Below are 21,730 nucleotides of genomic sequence, written 5' to 3' on the forward strand. Positions count from 1 at the left end.
GTGAAGTCGCTCAGTTGTGTCCGACTCTTTGCGACCCCATGGACTGTAGCCCTCCAGGCTCCTTCCTCCATGGGATTCTCCAGGCAAGAGTACTGCAGTGGGTTGCCATTTCCTTCTCCAGGGGATCTTCCCGACTATGTAAGCATAGCCATTTTGCTGTGACACAGAAGTGTTGTCTACCTAATTCACTTTTCAAGACTATGTATCAATAATTACAAGAAACTATTGACAGACCAACTACTATTTAAATAAACAAACCAGTCTAGAGGAAAAGGTAAATAAAAAATAAAGATTGTTTTATCAATCATAATGTATTTATTGAGAACCTATTATCCCTGCCTATGTATATTTGTATCCCCAAATACTAAAATATATTTCATTACTTTATTAGAATTTATCATTTTTAAAATTGGCTTTGTTTCAAGTTTCTCTTGTTCTTACATCAGAAAAGACTTCATGAAAAATCTTCAGGCATCATTTCCATTTGAGATCTTACTCCTTTATTAAAAAGAAGGTAATAATTCCATTATGTTCCTTTCTGATTTTCAAAATTAAGACTAAAGTATAATAAATATAAAACAATTTTCCTTATGTTTTTATTATTGTGGTTATTTTCCACAAATTATCCCATTTATCTTCCTCTAGCCAGTTTCCATTGAAGAACTTCCTCAAGTATCTTAAAGGTCAACTATACTTAAATATTTATTTTTCACTTGGGCAGCTCTCAAAGGGATTTCAGGATTGTCCCATCAATTTTGTTCACTGAGGTTTGAATATAAAGATTGGGGCACATCTCTTCAGCTAATACAAACAGGCAGGAGCAGGAAAATAATACTGGTAAATGAATGAATTTCTACTGAATGTTTTGCTTTATTATAATGTATAAGGTTAAACCCTTTACAAGCAAGTATATTTTATTGACTGAACCTACCTTTCAGGCATTTCTTGCATCGTGGCAGGAATGAGTACATCTGTAAGAACCTTAATCACAGCAAAAGAGAGTTAACATAAAACCTTACTTAATATTTCTATAGAGACACACTTACTCTTTGTCAGCTACTTTTTATTCCGAGCTTTCCGGAGAATAATATGTTAACTCATTTCTGAAAGTTGTACTTTTATCTCTAAAATGAATGTATATGTGAGCTGTGTGTGTGTGTGTTTGTGTGTGTGTAAAAGGCAAGGGGAGGGGTCTATAGAAATATTGCAATGCCAGTTAAGCAGGTGACATGAATATACTGAGTACAGAGTGCTAGTTTTCAGAACATAAGGAACACTGAAAAGAAAGGGCTAGACTGACTGGACCTTAAACATGGGTGAGATGGTAAGTAGGACCTTGATGAGAACAAGTGGAAAGAAAAAATTAGTGCTGACTGATACCAGCTCAGGAAAAACAGATAAATCAAGGAGATGGGAAATCAGATAGGATATGAACAGTACGGATCCCTTGGGCTGGCTCATAAGCTGAGTGGGCCAGCCTGGGGACGAGGCCCAAGAGGGCTTCAGAAGATATTTCAAAATGAGAGTAAACACTCATCTGCAAAGGCCTCTGTAGCCTACTAGCAAAACGCACATGTAGTCCATGTATATGAAACACTAAGACCAGACAGTATTGTAGATGCCCAGTATGCTCGCCACCAGTGAACTGGCCTTGGTAATTATGTACAGTTTTAAGGACTAAAAGCTGACCAATCTCTAGAGGTGGGATGAAGGTCTTGCCAAAGCTCATGTTACAATACACTACTCTCTTTACAGTGCTCACTGTGGGAAAAACTTTGTGTATGGAAAGGTACTTAAACTCTGGACTTTTGTGCTGAAGGCAAAGAAATAGACCATTTGGCAATGCGGAAAGCCACGCTTTATGGATATGTTTTGGAGGTCTGAAAGACAGTCGGAACAGCTTTACCTTGCTGCTGGTAAATGTGCGTGTACGAGCCCAGGTCTTATACTGACTTTTGGAACCACCTGCTTTCACCTGTCCGATTACCTGCTCATGTCTTAAACATGGCAGATAATCACTTAGTGCAAACTGAACCATTTCTCTCTAGATGATGATATTCTAATTTGATCCAGAGAAATGAGACAGTCCTTGCCCTCCTTTGTTTTTCTTCAACTTTACCTAAAGGCAGAGAATGTACAGCACCTACTCTATTCTCTTATCCTGCGGTAAGGAAGAATGGAACAGAGGGTGAAAGTATGGGCTCCCTCATCCTAGGTCAAGCCCACCCTCCAGTTCTGGATGTGCAAAGTTGCTTCTGGACTGTTTGGGGTCTGCTTCACTTCTCTGCAAAGTTGTGAATGTAATAGCAGCAACTAACTTAGATGGATTTTTCCTCTGAAATACTTAACAGGGCTCCAGCTTGGGTTTTCTTGCTTACCCAAATTATTAATATGTTTTAAAAGGAAAGCTTTTGTTTTTCCTTATGACAATTTAACAGGTTAATGCAGATAGACTCAATTAAAAATACCCAAATTGTAATACAGATTTCTCCCTCAGCTTGGACCTGTATCTACTCTAACTTGGGAACAGATTCCTGGGGGAATTAGCTTTACCCTCTTTCCGGCTGAATGGCTGGTTCTGTGGCCAACCATCTCCTCTTTGCTTTCAATATCCTTCCTGATCCTTCTGTAGACACTTAGGGACTCTTACTTGGCTTAAGAACAAAATTCATCATTAATGCATTGACATTAGAGATTTCCAGATTTTTCAAGTTATTAGTCCTGTAAGAGTGCTTAATTCTGCTTTTCCCCAAACTCTGATATTGTGAAAAAGCCACTATTCATTCTGAAAACATCTTAGACAGTTAATAAAATTATATAAGTTTTTATGGAAGTGTGTCATATTTAGAATCATTCTTAGCTGTAAACAGAAACTGATTTTTGTTTTACTTAATATAAATTTACATTAAAATACATTCACTATTACATACATACTATTAAGCTGATTGCTTTCTAATCAGAAAAAAATTAATAGTGTATCTCCAGCTAGAAATAGCAAGTTTACTGAAAACATTGAAAAGTTTAGACGGAATGAGAAATATATATTTAAGTCATCCTAAAGAGCTTACCTTATAAAGAATTGAGTCACAAACACAGAAAATGTCAATTATAACTGGGTTTTCAAGCAGGGGAAGAAGATGATCAGGCATTCCTTGCCAAAAGTGTAATAAGAAATGCTGAATCTAGTTGAGAGCAAAGAGTACGTACATTAACATTTTTCCTTAACATGAACTTGTATGAAAAACAAGAAAAGAATGTTTATATAATACAGTCAGCGAAGTGTTCTTTGTTACTCTTACCTCCTCAAAGTTTCCATTTATTGCATTGTCCAAGATGCACTGGCAGTGAGTTTTGTACATCATTATTAGGGTATCAACCTATATCAAGGAAGAAAAATCTTAACAAAAGCACCCTTTCAATGCTGCCTTCATTTTGTTCACGCATACCTTTGTTCATATATTCAAGCAGATCGTTAAAATTCCTGCTATGTACCAAGCACTGTGCTCAATGCTGAGGAAACAAAGGTGAAGGCGTAATTCTTATTTTAAGGAGCACACTGCCTTGTGAAGGGAGAAAGGTGAGCAAATGGATAGTTGCAGGACAGTGTGATAAGAAAAACGAAAAAAGTGATTGTTTAGGGAACTATCAGTCAAAGCGACACTGTAGTTTTATGCTTAATAAGAAAATCTCCTTTGATTGGAGAAATAAATGTAAAATGGTAACATACATGAACTCTTCACACAGTGTTATTAAGCAGGTGCTTGGGCAGCGTGGAGCAGTGGTTTCCAGCTTCGGTTGCGGAGTCAGCTAACACTGAATGCTGGCTCCACTGCACTGCTTTGCACAGGTTGCTTTGTCTCTGACCTCAAGCTTTATATCTTCAAGTAGTAATAACATATTACTTATAAGGTGTTGAAGAAGATAAAACAAGACGTGATGCACATGGAACAATTTTCCTCATGGAAAGTATAAGATCTTACTGTATTACCTCAAATTACTAATAACATTAAATGACACGTTGGCCAAAAAAGATTTCAACATTAAATGTCTGTTGCAAAAATTCTCTGTTTTCATGTATACACTAATACTTGTATCCGCAGATAGAAAATCTTAAACATCTTACAATTTTCAGGGGGTTAGAACTTGTTAATCTTCTGGCAAACTAGGGACACCCATGTTCAAAACATTTTTATTTTATAAGCTAGAAATATTGCTATCTGTTACAGGTTGTGTGTTCTATGTGAACAGAGGAACAGGCTTAGATGTTAGAGGTGTGAACTCTGCCTGCAGGATACCTGGATTTGAATGCTAGCTCTCATCTGCCACTTAGTAGCTATGTGATGTTGGGCAAAGTACTTAACATTTATGTGTTTTAATTTCCTCATCTATAAAATGGAGATCATAAAAACAGTAAATATCTAATCGGGTTGTTATGAGGACTAAATAAATTAACACATGAAAGTGGCTGGAATAATCCATAATACAATTCTATGGTTAACTATTTTTATCTTTATAGTATCTAGGGCGGTGATGGTGACAGGGGTGTCCTACTCCAATCCTTTGCTCTCCAACCTTTATCCCTGCAGCCCAGCGACATCAGACATCTTTGTGGTTTAGTGTAAAGCTGTATAATGATGGCATGCAAATTACCAATCTACCTTTAAGGAGGTATGCTGAATACACACCTCTGCCAGGATATGTCACCACTGATGCAAATGAAATACGCTCTTTACCTTAAGCAACAATTTTCAGATGGGCCGCAAGACATAGTTTTAAATGAGGATAAGAACAGCATGAATGATAGAAAGGAATTAATAACTGTTGTCAAAAATTAACCCTTTGATCCCTGAAAGCCACTAAAGAAAAGTGAACTTTTATCTTCACAAGTGTTTCCATTTATTTGTGTCAATTTTTTTTTCTTCCATACAGAAAGCATCACAAATTTTAAATCTTATCATTGATACTTTGCTTATTTAATAGTTACACAGTCTTAGGGTAAGAACTTTTCACTGTAGCATACTTTGTAGTCTTTATAAACATAATTTTGCTCAATTTTCTGAGAGCACACATCACATTATAGAGGGTAGAATGAGAGGCAAGTCTTCGCTCTAGTAAAGTCAGTGAGCAAGAGAGGAGGTAGCACCTGTCTTGAGTGACGCTCTGATGGGGGCAAAAAGCAGGTCCCTCAGCTTCAGCCAACACCGCTCACTGGGGTCAGCTTCTCACTAGGCAGTCTCCATCGTATCTGCCTCAAGAAAGTAGGTGCTTAAAAGTGTTCAGCTTCAGCCACACCCCTCTTTCTATGAACTGACACGTTACCTGGGGAACTTGGCTACTGTCTAGGAAGGTAAAAGGCAGGGCCCAGCTGTCCTCAAAGGACAAAGGGAAGTATGGGGCTCATGATGGGGGCCACTGGGAATGAATTTAGAAACCAGAGCTTATTTAAGCATCTTGAATACTGAGTGAGAAATGATCTACAGACCAGTTTTTCCAGTTGACAGATAAGGAATTCCTTGGAGGTTAGAGAAGGCTGAAATAAACTACTGGAACATGTTCCTCACTTCTTTTTTTCTTAGTTACTCTCTCCATCTACCCTCCTCACCTGGTATATTTACACAGTAAACATCTTCTTGATATGTTTGCATGTGAGCCATCCTCTCCACAAAGGTGACCCAACAATACCCTCCCCCAAAGAACTGTGTTCCCCAAGGTCCCGCAGATGTCCACAAGTTCCCCCACAAATTGTCACATGTTAACATTTACTGGAAGTGTCTCCAATCTGAAGTGATAATATCATATTATTTCCATAAAGTTAAAAGATGATGCGATGACCTTGAGAAATGTGATGGGAGAGGAGCATAGCAGGAAGTAGACAATATTTAGGAGGCTTGCCTGGATCTGAGAACTACCTTCAATATTTTGCCTGTTCCTAACTGGGAAAATAAGTCTGTCATTATTATGAATTAGAATGAAGTTACTGTGCATCTCTACTTATCTATGAATAGACCTTTTTAACAGCATGTCATTTTAATTTCTAGTTTCTACAAATGCCCATTACTAAATACAGCTGGACATTGTTAATCATATTCATCTGTCTTTGCACCTTAAAATTATGAACTGATTTAAATATACTCTGAAAGATATTTTCTCAAATGCTAATAGACAATGAACTTTAGTTGAAAAGAAGGCAGAAATCTTTATGCTCTGATATAATAATGGATCCTGCTATTAGTCAGCCAGCAGATACCCAGCAAATGCCTCTAGAAGTTTAGCAATAGGGGAGCATTTAGCTTTCGATTTTACTACATAAGCAATGCAATTTATTTTATAAGCTGAATTTCAGGAAACTGTTTCTTTAACTTTCAAAAAATATTGCAACAGAGCACAAAATTTTATAATTGAGAAGAATCTTTGGAATCTTCGAGTAAGGTATCTCCGCCTCAGTGATAGGAACAAATTCTGTCCTAGAGAAGTGGCTGATGACTAATTACTGAAATGAAATGGTGCTAGTAGAAAATAACACTTAAAATGAAAGAAATTGCATATGATAGGCATATTCTAGGATTTTCTTCCTTGATACTGAGTTTTAAACAAAAAATAAACTTGAGTCTTTTGAGGTTTATTATAGCACCTTCTGATAATATACTATCAGGGAGATGGTAAATAATTAATTGGAAAGTCCTGAATCGATGTTAGTAAACATTTGTCCCTCCTATAAATCAGTCAATTATGTTTGATTATGCAGATTTCTGTTTCCCACGAGTGCCATGAGATTCCCAGCAAATTGAGATATGGAAGCAACATATCAGAAAATCAATAGAGAAGTATCTTTAATTGATACCTTGTCCTTAGAAAGGCATCCTTGGTACACAAGGTGTTGAGCGCTGGGGAATTCTGGAAGAAGTGTTCCAGTTTTTGAGCTAAGCGAATATTTACGAGTGAAGCCACCCTATAATTTTAAAAATGAAAAGAAATAAATCATTATCAGCTATTTGATAATGACAGACAATTCTACAATATACAATTCTAACAATATAGAAACCTACAAAATTTCATTCTTCTTTATCTTTCAAATCATAACAAGTCAGGAGGTTTGGGTAAACTGTTCATTAGATCAAATACATGGATAAACTAGATATTTCAGCAGAATTACTGTTGCCAAATCATACATAGTTTCATAGTCGGGGCATTTTTCTTTTACTTTGGATTTTAGTTTTAAACACTTTTTCAGTTTTCACAACTTTTAGAAATTTTAGTTCACAAGTTTACATTTGTTAATGATATGTTTTAAAGAGCTACTTTTAGGCTACTGAAATTACTTTAATATGAAAGGGTCAGAAATTGCCAGATTCACTTATGAATTACCAAATCATTTATGGATTAAATAAATGAGATGGTAAGAAGTTTTAATTTATTATGCCTCAGAGATAATTAGTGGTAAAATTGTGATTGAAGCCTAACTCTTCAGATTCCCAAACTAGTGCTCAGGATTTTCCCATCTCAACCTCCCTCCTTCTGCCAAATTCAGGTACTTGTTTTATTTTGAATATTTTGGAAAGCACCCTTCAAAGGTTGGAGAAGCAAATAGCAACCTACTCCAGTATTCCTGCCTGGAAAATCCCATGAACAGAGGAGCCTGGTGGCCACAGTCCAAAGGGTTGCAAAGAGTCAGTCACGACTAAGCCACAAAGCACCCTCTGGTAGTTTTCCGAAAGTCAGAAAAAGTGACAACTAAGCAACATATAATACTGCAATTCTAATGTACCCACAAGAAACCCACACATAAAGAGAGAGTAAGAATACGTAAGTCACGACGGAACCAGAGCCTTAGCAAAGGCTTCCCAGAGGGCTCGGTGTTAAAGAATCTGCCGTTAGCACTGTTAGGAGATGTAGGAGACGCAGGTTGGATCCCTGGGTCGGGAAGATGCCCTGGTGGAGGAAATGGCAACCCACTTCAATATTCTTGCCTAGGAAATCCCATGGACAGAAGAGGCTAGCGGGCTACAGTCCTCGGGGTTGCAAAGGGTCAGATGATGCACACTCATAGGTCGCAACTGATTGTTGGTTTTGTTTGTGGAGAACGCCTACAGATATTAACATTGATGAATTACAAAACCTAATGTTGAATGAAGCCAGAAAGTCATAGAAAAAGTGAATTCATTTTTATGTAGGGCCAATAATAAATAATGCATTGGTGAAAACAAATTGGACAATGATAAACAATATATATTTACTATTTTAATCATTTCAAAAGATGGTACTAAGTACAATCATCACTACATTGTTTAATATTGATGGTATACATTCATAAGTGATAAACTTTAATGAATGACAAATGAGTAATTAGCACCAAATTCTGTGAGCAGTAATCTTTGGTAGGGACCGGAAGTGATTGTGGTGAGGGCACAAAGAGGACTTTTCTCTTTTAAACAGTGAGGTAGGTCATGAGTTTTTATCTTAGGTTTATTTTAAAAACCCCGTGTGTGTGCCTGTGTTACAATAATACATTTCCCAATAAAAATGTTAGAGTGCTATGGAAACACATATTAGAGTATATGTCTTTTAACTATTATTTAAAATTCTCATGTTGATAAATAATAGTTTTGTGATAGAAGCTAGCAACACATATGGAACATCAACGGGGGAAGAGTGACTAAAGAAAAAAAGTCAAAAATTAAATTTGCCTGGATATGTTAACAAATGTGTACAAAGCTGGTATAAATCAAATGATAATATTCTGTCTAGAACCTATAACACAAAAAGAAAGGAGAGATTGATAAACTGGGAAAAATTAGATGTTCATTTTAATTCCACTAGGAGGTTATTTTAATTGCAGTAAACGAGGTGCCAAATCTTAGACCAGCTATGGAGGTCTGTTTCTTTTTCTTTTTTTTCTCTCAACTGATGACTTCACTACTCTTGAACGATTAGGAATCTTATTTCCAAAAGAAAACAAGAAGGAACCTACAGAAAAGAAACAATATGATTAGAAGCAAGAGGGTCTGATTTATGAGGAAAGATTAAAGGATTTAAGCTGCACAGTTTGGTTAAGTGATGACTAAAAGAGAACATGATAACAGTCTACAAATATTTGAAAAGCATATACCAAGGAGGGAGGATTTGCTATTTATCTTGGTACAAAGTTGTTAAACTGGTCATGAATGGTTGATATTAAGGAGAAGGCTATCAGGGAAACTTCCTGGTTAAAATAGTGTATGAAATCAAGGGACTATTCCTTAGAAAATAATGGCAACTTCATTACCAGAACCACTGAAAACAAAATTGGACCCACGCTTGAAGAGTCATAGGAAAAGTTTTCTTTGACCAGGACAAAGTGTTAAAGCTAGGTTTCATTTGCTTGTTTATTCCTAGCAATTAGAGGGTTCTGAGACTTTCTCTAAGGTATTTTTGAAATGTGAATCACTATATTTATGAATAAAACATTTTAAACAATCAAAATTCATGCTGCTGGTTGATAATCGCTCTTAATTTCCTCTCCATGTTTTGTTTTGCTTGTATTGCTATTGATTTTGTTCACTTTTATATTATGAGCCATTTAAAACTTAAAAGAAGGTATATATAAAAAGTAATAAATACTCATACTTACTGTCTTGAGACATCAGACATTTGAAATACTAATGTGGCCTCTGTCTCCCTCTCTAATTTCATTCCCATCCCCCTCATAAGGAATAATTAATGTTCTGGATTTGGTTTATATCATTACTATACAAACCTTTGAAAATTTACCTCATATGTAAATGCTTTTAAATAACATATACTATTGCTTTAAAACTGGTACCATATAGTATGTATTTTTCTACATTCAATGAGATTTTTGCACACAACTTTAAGTGTTTGAGATGAACCTAATTTGATTCTTAAGGCTATAGTTCACTCATTTCCAAAGCAGTGTAGTATTTTCCTAAATATATAATATTTTATTTTCCTACTATATCATAATGGAATTGTATTTTTTGGTATTCTGAAATTATAAACAATACTGCAATGAACATCCACATACATGCCTTCTTGTACACGGTGTGAAGGTTTCTCTAGGAAGGCAGTCATAATGTGTGTGAATTTCTGTTTTATTAGGTATTGCCCCTTCTACCATTTAGAAAAGCTTCTTAGCTCCCATTCTTAACAAGGCTATATTTTAATAGTTTTAATTGCTGCTATTTCAGTAATAGTAAAATGATTACTCATTAAGATTTTAATGTTAATTTTCTTGATTTAAAAATAGATATATTTATTGGCAGGGTGGTATTCAAAATATTTATTGACTACGCATTATAGAGGGCTTCCCCAGTGGCTCAGTGGTAAAGAGTCTGCTTGCAGTGCAGGAGCTGCAGGAAACACAGGTTCAATCCTTGGGTCAGGAAGATCCCCTGAGGAAGGGCAAGGCAACCCACTCCAGTATTCTTGCCTAGAGAATCCCAGGGACAGAGGAGCCTGGCGGGCTTCAGTCCATGGGGTCACACAGAGTCAGACACAGCTGAAGCAACTTAGCACGCACGCACACACACATTATAGAACCTGGTCAATCAGAACAGGCACCGTGAGCACCAATACCATGTATGTCATTCTTTTTCATCTTGGTGACTTGCCTGTTCATATACTTTACTGTATTTCTATTGGGTGGTCTTTTTATTGGGCTTCTCTTGTGGCTCAGACAATTTTTATTATTGAGTTGAACACACTCTAAAATAGTGCCATCTGATAGAACTTTCTGGGACGGGGAAAATGTTCTATTATCTGCACTGTTCAAATACAGTATTCACTAGCCAGCACTTGAAATGTAAATAATGTGACAAAGAAAGTGAATATTTTATTTTATGTAACTAATAGTCATTTGTGGCTAGTGGCTGCCATACTGCATAGCATAGTATATGTAGATATTAATCCTCTATCACTTATATATGATATATATCTAAATTTATGTTATACATTTTACATATTTGAAGCCATATAAACATATATTTGTTTTTGCATCCTGTTTTTCTTCCTAACACTCCTCCATGTCATTAAAAGTCTTTAATAAATGATATGATATTCAGTCCTATAAAAGTCTTACAAATTATGTGACCATTTTTTATTATTAGTCATTTAGATTGATATGTTTTATACCATAGTTAATAACAATTTTGTACATAATATTTTGTTTGCATTTTCTACTATTTCTTTAAGTGAGATTCATACAAAGGTGAAATTAGTGGGAGAAAGAGTATGAACACTTAAGATTTGAACATGGATCTTGGAAAGATCTTCCAGAAAATGTGTTCTGTCTTCACCAGCAGGATGTGAAAGAGCTTATCTCACCATACTTTTACCAGCTTAATAATAATTTTTATATTTGATAATTTCATTATTTAAAATATTAATTTAAATTTATTTGGTAGTTCATTTTCATGCATTTATTGGCCTTTTCTTCCTCGTGTGTTTTGTCTATTTATGTCTTTTTAAAAAACTGTTATTGAGGTCCTCCTATTTTTTTAAATAAATTGCTAGTATTTCTTCATGTAGTAGAGATATTATCCTATTGTCATATTTGCATGTGACAATGGACTAATATCTTCCCATTGTCTTTTGTTGACTTCAGATTTTATATATGATACTTTGATTTAAATAATTTTTCATTTTTATGTTTTCATTTTTTTCCCTTTGAAATTTCTTAAATTGTTTTCATGCTTAAAAAGTTATTCCCCCTTCAGAAATGAGGTAGATATAGTTCCTTCTAATTATTATTTTTATATTTAATAACTTATATGAACTTCATAAAGATATAAGCTTTAGAATTTTTTTTTTCAAAGTAGACCATTTTTATAACATCATGCCCTGAAGGATTTTATTTATTTATTTGGTACTCTCTCTTTTTCCATAAAGGAATTACAACAATTCATTGAAAAATACTTCTTCCTTCATTGGGTATAATGTGACCTTTCTCACACACTAAATTATTACATACACTTGGGCCTTTTTTTAGGTATCTAATCTCTACTGTAGATTTGTTCTACCTACATTTGAGTCAGTATAATACTGTCATAATTTTGATATCTGCCAGGCAAGTCTCCTTTGATTATTCTTCTTTATACTTCTCTCAACTATTACTTCCTGTATATCCTTTGTGCATGCGTGCATGCTCAGTCACTGAGTCGTGTCACACTCATTGTGACCACATGGACTGTAGGCGGCCAGGCTGCTTTGTCCATGGAATTCCCCAGACGAGAACACTACAATAAGTTGCCATTTCGTACTGCCAGGAATCTTCCCCATCCAGGCATCGAATGCATGTCCCTGTGTCTCCTGCATTGGCAGGTGGATTCTTTACCACTGAGCAACCTGGGAAACCCCATATATCCTTTCAGATCAAGTTAATTTCCCAAAATAACTGCTCATTCAAATTTTTTAATATAAATTTATTTATTTTAATTGGAGGCTAATTACTTTACAATACTGTATTGGTTTTGCCATACATCAACATGAATCCACCACGGGTGTACACATGTTTCCCATCCTGAAGCCCCCTCCCACCTCCCTCTCAAATTTTTAAATAGAGTATTAAATGTCTAAATTTAAGGAAGAATTGACACAGGGTAGCCATTCCCTTTTTCAGAGGACCTTCCCAACCCAGGGATTGAACCTGGGTCTCCTGCTTTGCAGGCAGATTCTTTACCATCTGAGCCACCAGGGATGCCTTTTCTTTTGACTACTCCCAAATATTTTGCATTTCTGCTGTTTCCTGAAATTTACATTTTACAATGTTCTACCTTTCCTATCTTTCCCAGAGACTGTTCCCACCTCTCTCAACAGGGAGTCTGTGAGAAGAGTTCTGTAGAAAACAATTTGAATGACCATTTTCTCAGTTCTCCCAAGGAAAGCCCTTGGCTAGTACAATTTCAGTTGCATAAAAGAGCTCATTCCCTACATACAATGGATGTCTTGGGGCATTAAGACTACATTCTCTCTGGAAATCCTGACTGAGAAGAGCTGAGACTTCAAAGTTCTTCAGACTTCTACTACCCTCTACCAAGATTTCACTCACAGAAAATGACCTGACTGCTGATACCTCAGAGAGGAAACCAAAACCACCAAACTCCCTCAATTTCCTGCCACAAAATCCACAAACCCACTTCATCTGAACTAACCCGTTCCTCTTTCCAGTTTTAATGAAATAAATGTCCTTCTCTCTAGGGCCACTTCCTCCACTTCCTTGCCCATCTCTTCAGTGACCCTGTACTCTCAACTCTCTTTCACATCTTCAGTCTCTGCTCTTTACTATGTTTTATCAACATTAGAACCACAGTTCAATCTTCCTTCTGAACTAATTGTCAAGCCCACCGCTATCCTAAGTTTTCTACATTCAATTCCACTTCCCACTCATTTCACAAATCAATCAAAGCCTAGCTCTCTCACAAACCAATGAAACCCTAGCAGTGAAAATGTTCTCCCTGCAGTTATTATCTGTACTTAACTCATTCCATAGGCCTTTTCCAATCCGTATCTTGATGGCCCTTTAGCCCCATTTGATAGCAGCAAGCATTCCCTTCCCTTGGAAGCACTCTTTTCTCCTGGCTTCTGTGCCACTATTTCTCCTTTCTCTTCCCTCTCTGGATTCTCCTCTTGTTCTTCTTTCCCACTTTTCACAACTCTTTTCTCATAATGTTTTTTTCTTCTCATTTATTTTCTCCCTAAATGTGTTTACCCTTTACCATGACTTCAGTCACCATCAAACTAAATACCTAAATCCTCTCATCCAGTCATATATATCCAACTGCTCACTTCAAGTATGCACTGGATATTTTATAAACACATCAAATATTTGTTGTTGTTCAGCCACTAAGTCATGTCCAGCTCTTTGCAACCCCACAGACTGCAGCAAATCAGACTTCCCTATTCACTATCGCTCAGAGTTGGCTCAAACTCATGTTTGTTGAGTTGCTGATGCTATACAACCATCTCATCCTCTGTCATCCTCTCCTCCTCTCACCCTCAGTCTTTCTCAGGATCAGGGTCTTTTCCTTGGTGGCTTCCTGGTGGCTCAGACAGAAAAGAATCTGCTTGCAATGCAGGAGATTTGGGTTCATTCCCTAGGTCGGGAAAACCCCCTGGAGAAGGGAATGGCTACCCACTTCAGTATTCTTGCCTGGAGAATTCTATGGACAGAGGAGCCTGGTGGGCTGCAGTCCATGGGTTCACAAAGAGTCGGACACAACATCATATATAGCAAGTTCCAAACTGAGCCCTTTGTCTTTCTATTCTTTCTACCCGCTTGTCTTCCAGTACTTCCAGGCTAAAATCAGTCATTTCTCTCTATCCTTTGGGCTTTTAGCCTTATTTGGATATTTTCTTATCCAGACTAACCATGTATCTATAGCATGATGCTCCTTTTGTTTGCCTTCCTGTTTGCTGGTTTTTAATATTTGGCAACATCAGAGTCATTTTTGGTTTTCACAGTGAGGTGGAGGGAGAGCTATTGGATCTGATGGATAGAAACCAGAGACTCTGTGATGTTGAAATATCCTACAAATGCACAGGACATCTCCCACTACACAGAATTATCTGGCCTAAAATGTCAGTGGTACTAATGCTGAGAAATCCTAATTTATGTTCCATCTGTCTGGACCACTCTTCTCCTCCTCCTCCTCCAAATCCTACTTATCTCAGTTCTATCTTTAAATGTTACTTCCTGTGGGAAATGTCCTGAATCACTTATACTAGGTTAACTCTCAAGACACTCTTTATAATTAGTTATGATTACTTGCTCAAGGTACGTTTTTCTGCTACACTATATACGATCAAACTTATCCATTCACAATTTTGTTCCCACATACCTATAATACCACATATCTATCAATTAACATTTCAATCATGGGTTTAAAAAAGAGAATTTCATTTTGAATTTGTAAGAAAACAAATACATCGCAGTTTCCTTAGCTGTAAATTGGTAATATTATTACCTATTTTCCCTATCTCACCATTCTTAATGCTTAAATGACCTGAAGGATATAAAGATTTGCACTGAAAGTTTCACATCCTGAGCAAACTGATGGTTGGTCACTCCAAATACAAAACAATTTTTTAAAATTTCAACTTTGTTAAACAAGCATCTTATCATAATTTTTAAAAAGTATTTAGACTCATTGGGAAAGACCCTGGTGCTGGGAAAGATTGAGGGCAAGAGGAGAAGGGGGCAACAGAGGATGAGATGGTTGGATGACATCACTGACTCAATAAACATGAGTTTGAGCAAGCTCCAGGAGATAGTGAGGGACAGGGAAGCCTGGCATGCTGCAGTCCATGGGGTCACAAAAAGTCAGACATGACTTAGTGACTGAACAACAAAAAGAATATTTTCAAGCTTTTCGATGGCCCTTAACTGTGTTCATTTATATAATAATCACAATAATTATACTCTATTATTGCTTCAGGTTAGAAAAATAGGCTGGATAGCCTAATCAAAAAGTTATTTTTACTTTATTAACAAAATCTATACCTGAGTTTTTATTGTGCTCTTCTAAGGAGGAAGAAGTAGACATGAGAAAAAATTTTCTTTTACTCGATAAAGCGAGGCTTGCCACCTGCATGCTGTACCAGCTAATGGACTGATGGTACCACCAGCTCTTCAAAACAGTAGAAGGAACACCTGAGAGAAATGATTTAAACTCCCTATTGACATAAACTTCAGTCAACTGAAGTGTATTTCTAAGTCAATATTTTTGCACTTTCACAACTGTTTATCTAATAAAGAGCTATTATTTCATTGATAAAAAAAGCAATCTGGAGGATTTTATTATGTAATTAGCCATTAACTGTATTAAAAGCACCTGTGGGAAGAAATTGGTCATTTCAGAAGATTGGGGGTTTTTATATTATTTCTTAATATGCTTGCATCATTTCACCAAACTAATGGAGTTACAATTTCCCTCAGGTCCAGATGGACCACACAACACATTGCCATGGGCCCGGGTTCTGTGGCACCTCCTTTAATGATTAGTTAACTCGAGGATAATGAAGACCTGATCATGTGTCTAATTAGCCATGCAGTCTCTAATGGTAGTTTAAGTCATTTAGATAAAGTCAGTTTGTTGACCTGTCCTTTGGTTGGGAGTGAGAAGGGGGAGGGGAGTCTACAAGAAAGTGTGTGTTGGGTGAGAAAGTGCGTGCTGTGTGTGTGCTGGGCCCTTTCTCCTGGGCTCCCACCTCTGCCACACCCTGCCATCACTCCCAGTGCAGAACAGAGAAGCAACATCACACACACACATGGTAAAACATCACAGCATAACATTTGGGTTCTTGACTACTATTAAAGGTTTTGTCTAAATAAGTATATATACTCCAAATACCAGTTTTTTCCATATCCTCAGCTTTAGGCTTTTTAAAATTTAAATAAAAATTTCTTGGATCAACGGTCGTCTTTAAAAAAATACTCTTTCTAGTATCTAATATTAGATGAGAATAACTGAAAAATTCCCCCTGCTAGGTTAATTGGAGGTTCAGTAGGTCCATGTAAAGAATTGTTAGTTCCCCCAAATCTAATTTAACTCTGTCTGAAGTGCTCAGCCATTCAAGGGACTCTTCATAAATAACATTTATTTCTATATTTGCCAATAAGGATGAATAACCCTGTTGTTAAGATTGTAATACATGTTATAGCGATATACAATGTAAATGAAAATAATTCTTACCTCATTCTTCAGCTTGCTTCCAGAAAACCTTAAAAATAAGAATATTTTTCAGTAATTAAGGAAATGCAGAGGACCTACAAAAGTAGTAACTTTATACCACGACTAGTGAAATAAATCTAGAGAAATGTGTTTGATTTTCAAAGGGACCCAAGCCTCTAAGGGAAAGTAGAATAAAGGATATTGAGCAGTCAGGTAAGAATTGAGACAATGAAGGCACACAATATGAAGCATTTGTGTGTTCTAATCTGTATTTTCACTTCACAGCAAGCAGTGGTTAATAAGCTGCCATTAAGTTCTCTACAGTATCTGAGTTCATCTTAGTATGACTCAGGTGACTGAAGTTCTTTGTTTTTCCATAAGATACCTTACTTTTAAAAATAAATCATTCTTTTGAGAGTTAGAGCAGTTATTGGTAAATCAAACCATAAAGAAATTTCAGATGCAGATTTAATCATTTGGAATTCTAATTTTTAAAAAATAATAATTGCATATTATCACTGGTTTCATTGGATGCCACCTTACTTGTCAATAATATCCTCCTGAGAGTTGATGGCAGATTAGAGCAACATGTTCTTTATATTCATTGTATTTTTTCCTTCACAGAGACTCAGTAGCTGGGGTCAGAAGCCTTATCATACTAAAGTAAGCTGATATATCAGAGCATATGTGACTAGAGATGAATAAGCTTTTCATTCTCATAAGATACTGGCCAAAGCATCTTTAAAGCAGGTTATCACAGAGAAAAAAATACATTTTCTGCCTTTATTTTATTGAATCTAGCTTGAAAATCAATTTAGCCTTAGAAGCAAATATTAATTTAAAAGCAATTCTGCTTCCCTGGTTTCTCTTTTACATCTCTCTGGGACACCTGGCTCACCATTAATTTCTCATTAATGACTGCAAATTATATAAATTGCCCAGTCATTGTAAGTGTCCATACAAAGTTAAAATTACGGTCTGATGCTGAAAGGAAAACATTTCAATAAGCAAAATTAGCAAGTCATTTTATTCGATATATATTATTTAAAGACATTCAGAGAACTTGTCTTGAAGATAGCAGGACTCTACCTTGTCAGGCCTTTTCCAGAATAAACGGAATGGTAATATGCACTACTCTCTTTGATGCCAATCCCATAATAATGATACCTAAAACAAGAACCAGCTCTGTGTTAATATAGTTTTTTGAAGTGGAAAACTAAAGTAGAACTGAAGTGAATCACAGGTGGGAACTGCAGTCCCTTGATCATCATCTTCCTTTCCTGACTTTTTTCAAGTAACATCTTAATGTGTTTAATCCTTCTTTAACAGTAACTAAGCCTACTTATGGTCATATTTCTGGCTAACACATGTACACCCGTGGTGGATTCATGTCAATGTATGGCAAAACCAATACAGTATTGTAAAGTAAAATAAAGTAAAAAAAAAAAAAATGATAGGTACACACACACACACACACAAAAAAGAACACACTAAAAAAATTAAAAAAAAAAAAAAAGAATTACATCTAAGTAAACAACAAGGTGCTCCTATATAGCACAGGGAACTATACGCAATATATACACAATATATACGCAATATATACAGAATATATAGCACAGGGAATTATACACAATATCCTGTGATAACCATAATGGAAAAGAATATATACGTGTGTATGATTGAATCACTGCTGTACAGCAGAAATTAACACAACATTGTAAATTGACTGTGGTGGTGGTGGTGGTGGTTTAGTGGCTAAGTCGTGTAAAAAAAAAAAAGCTTGAAAAAGAAGAAAAATCACCTACTGCCAATCCCTTTCAAACCTCTAAACAATTAGGTTTCAAAAGCCAGAAAAAGAAAAAAAAATGTAATTGTAGGCATTTAACTGTAGGCACTTAAATTTGTAAATGTAGACACTGGCTATAAGTATATCCAGTGTATCTATCAACAAATTGCTTGGTTCAATTTGAATGTGGTCAATTGAAACAGAAAACGGTGGGTCTTCTTCGTAGTACATCTATTGAATGGAGAAGAATGTGATTTTATGTGTGGGGAAGACAATGATGTCATGTATAAGAATATGTACAAAGCATATGACCGTTTAAAAGTTATTTTCCTCAGGAGGAGTGAAAAACCCAATTCACTGTCATTTTCACTTCAAGTTTTTATGCAACAGTGGGGAGAAAACAACTATGTGGTGAATCAGTGGAAATATGAAATGTGGAATGTAACGAACAATTTGCTATCAGTGTCTCTATGGAGCCTGAGACACGGGCAAATGCAGCATCCCATGGAATCTCAAGTTGTACCTCATTCTCCTCAACTGCAGAATCCCGACTTACTTCACACTCAAGTACAAATGCTACACAGGGGACACAAACACCAGGTGGACAGTGGGTATTTAGTGAGGCTGGCCAAAGTCTGCTCATTTCTGCCTTCACTTTCCCTTCCCTTCTCTGCCTACCACGCAGCACCATTAAATATTTGGTCATCTACCATTTCAATTTGCATTTATCTAAAATCAGGGAAAGAATGAAAGAAAAAGATAAGGGGGCTTCCAGTAGACTTCAGTGTAATCATATTTAAAAATTCGTTTCTTAGCATCGCCATCTGAGTTTAAAGTGGGGAAGACAATGGAGGATCTATGCTTCAAGGCCCCTTTGCTGACCTCAATAAGAAAGAAAGGACTTGGCAGAGTAACTCTGACCCTAAATGTTTTCAAGTCTCAGGACAAAAGTACAAATGGGGGCCCACAGGCCTTATACCTAATTAGGTAAAATATATAAGTCACGTGAACACACTGTGAAAAAAATGTCCCTGTCCTCCTGTCATGACAGCATACCGCCATAATGATCGGGCAGGTAAGTCTGAGCTTAGAATGCCTGGCCTCCTGAAGTTCCACGAGGAAACATGGTGGTGTGAGAAGAGCCATCCCCACCTCACTCCTCTCCCCAGCCTCTGCTCCTCTGCTCCCTGTGAGGGGCTGCTCGAGACCACTCCAGCCTCCACAGCCAAGATCCACCCTCACACACACCTGAACAGCTGCCCCCGAGCCGCCCAGCAGGTCTCTGTCTCTTGAGGATGGATGAGGGAAGAGGCCTGCATAGGCCCAGAGGCAGGCCTGAGGCCGTTTGGAGTTCTTGGGCCCCATGGACTTAAAATGTGGGCTGGAGGGGGCATGTGGTCTCCAGGTGGGCACATCCATACGGGCTGTGAATTCCTTGTCTCCTGAGGAGACCAGCTGAAAGAGGGCAGAAACAGAGCCCTCTGTGAGTGTGAGTCCCAGAGACGGCTTCTCACCCGTCAGGTTTCTGGCAGTATAGTGAGTGGTAGAGAAGATGCCTTTAATGACACTGGGCCATTTAAGATGGAAAAGAAAGCGTTTCTAAATATGAAAAAAATTACATAATTATAATAAATGCTTCAGAAAGAGCTGTTCTATTTGATCAAGGTAGTGAAGATATTTTAGGAATGTAGCAGACTTGGTATAAGTTTTCAAGCCTTCAGTTTTGGCAGAAAAACGAAAGCAGTCTATTAACCTAAAGAGAATAAGCTCCATTTTTACAGTAAAAAAATAACCCTCTGGTAGATAAGGGAAAAGCACTGCTATGGTATGTTGGGACAAAGAGAGAAATGAAGGAAATATGAAACTTGAGAAAACTCCAAAATTTTGAGTTTATTTGTCTCTAATTAGAAGCTAAAAGAAGAAAACTATTTAAATCATAGGTAAAGACATTACCAAAAGCAGCTATAGTAATAGAAAATGATAAGGTAAATACCTAAAAACCATAACAAATGGACATATTTAGATGACATTTGGCCAAGCCTATTAGGATTAGTTAGTGAACATAAGTCTGAAATAATTATAACTATTTTTCTTTTATTAGGTTTTAGAACTAAGATACCAAAAGAAAATGACTTTGTATTGGGTTAAATAAAGCAAGAGATGCCTGAGAACAAGAGAAACTGTTACAGTGAAAATAAACTGCAATTTCATGATCTTTTGCAAAGCTTGCTCTTTGCTCTATAGATGCCACAGTTCAAATAACTTCACTAACACAGCATTGAAAATCAATTATACTCCAAATAAAAATGAATTAATACAAACATCATTGTAGCCACTGTCTGAAGCAATACATGGTAAGCATTGCTTTAAAACTTGATTGATCTTCCAGGTGGTGCTAGGGGTGAAAAGAAAATCCCCCTGTCAATGCAGGAGACTAAGAGACATGGGTTCAGTCCCTGGGTTGGGAAGATGCCCTGGAGAAGAGCATAGCAACCCACTCTATTTAGTATTCTTGCTTAGAGAATCCCATGGACGGGGAACCAGGCATGCTACAGTCCATAGGGTCACAAAGAATCAGACATGACGGAAGCAACTTAGCACTCAGCACTCATTCTTTTATATAATTTGATCTTCTTGTTTCTCATCTATAATCCTTTTTCCAACATGTAAGTAATATTACACCATGATGAAATGTTTGCCATGTAAACTGAGAAGGAACTATTTGCCTTCACATGTGGTAGACAACATTTGTAAGACAAATCAAAGGGATAACCACGAGTTCAGCAAATATTGGATGGCACACTGTATCCTGACCACCGTGTGAGCTGCCAACACAATGATTAAAAACCAGACGTGGATGATCAACCAGGAACCTATACGTTTCTGAATTTCACTGTGGTTCATGGCTTCCTGAGCCCGGCTGCCTGCCAGTCACAGAGCAGCAACCACACTGAAAAACCCTTAGGCAAACTTTACTTTCATTTAAAAATATCACTTGATGATCACTTTTTGTAAAAACTGCAACATCCTTTAGGACCCCCCAAAATACTGAGTAACAGATTTGTATTTCTTTTTTTACTTCAGATTTTTAAGGAAAGAATATTTTTATTACACAATTCATTTGTTCCTCATTTTTATAAAACAGCTATTATTTTTGCTTCCTCCCTTCTCATCATTAAGGCAGAATATCTTTAAAAATGGGTTTCCCTGGTTGCTCAGACGGTAAAGAATCCACCTGCAATGCGGGAGACCTGGGTCAGGAAGATTTCCTGGAGGAGGG

General features: G+C 36.8%; 1 protein-coding gene across 1 annotated transcript in view; it reads right to left on the reverse strand.

The window, feature by feature from the left end:
- RFX6 (regulatory factor X6) overlaps window positions 1–21,730 on the reverse strand; it is a 49,841-nt gene that overhangs the window by 14,344 nt on the left and 13,767 nt on the right. The window contains exons 5-10 of the mRNA XM_068985450.1: window positions 17,754–17,831; window positions 16,686–16,713; window positions 6,842–6,949; window positions 3,300–3,377; window positions 3,069–3,182; window positions 932–981 (exon numbers count right to left, since the gene is read on the reverse strand). Of these exons, the coding sequence (XP_068841551.1) occupies window positions 932–981; window positions 3,069–3,182; window positions 3,300–3,377; window positions 6,842–6,949; window positions 16,686–16,713; window positions 17,754–17,831 (456 nt within the window). The remainder of the gene's footprint in view (window positions 1–931; window positions 982–3,068; window positions 3,183–3,299; window positions 3,378–6,841; window positions 6,950–16,685; window positions 16,714–17,753; window positions 17,832–21,730) is intronic.

This window comes from Capricornis sumatraensis, chromosome 13 (genome assembly GCF_032405125.1).
Source record: "Capricornis sumatraensis isolate serow.1 chromosome 13, serow.2, whole genome shotgun sequence".
Taxonomy (NCBI): domain Eukaryota; kingdom Metazoa; phylum Chordata; class Mammalia; order Artiodactyla; family Bovidae; genus Capricornis; species Capricornis sumatraensis.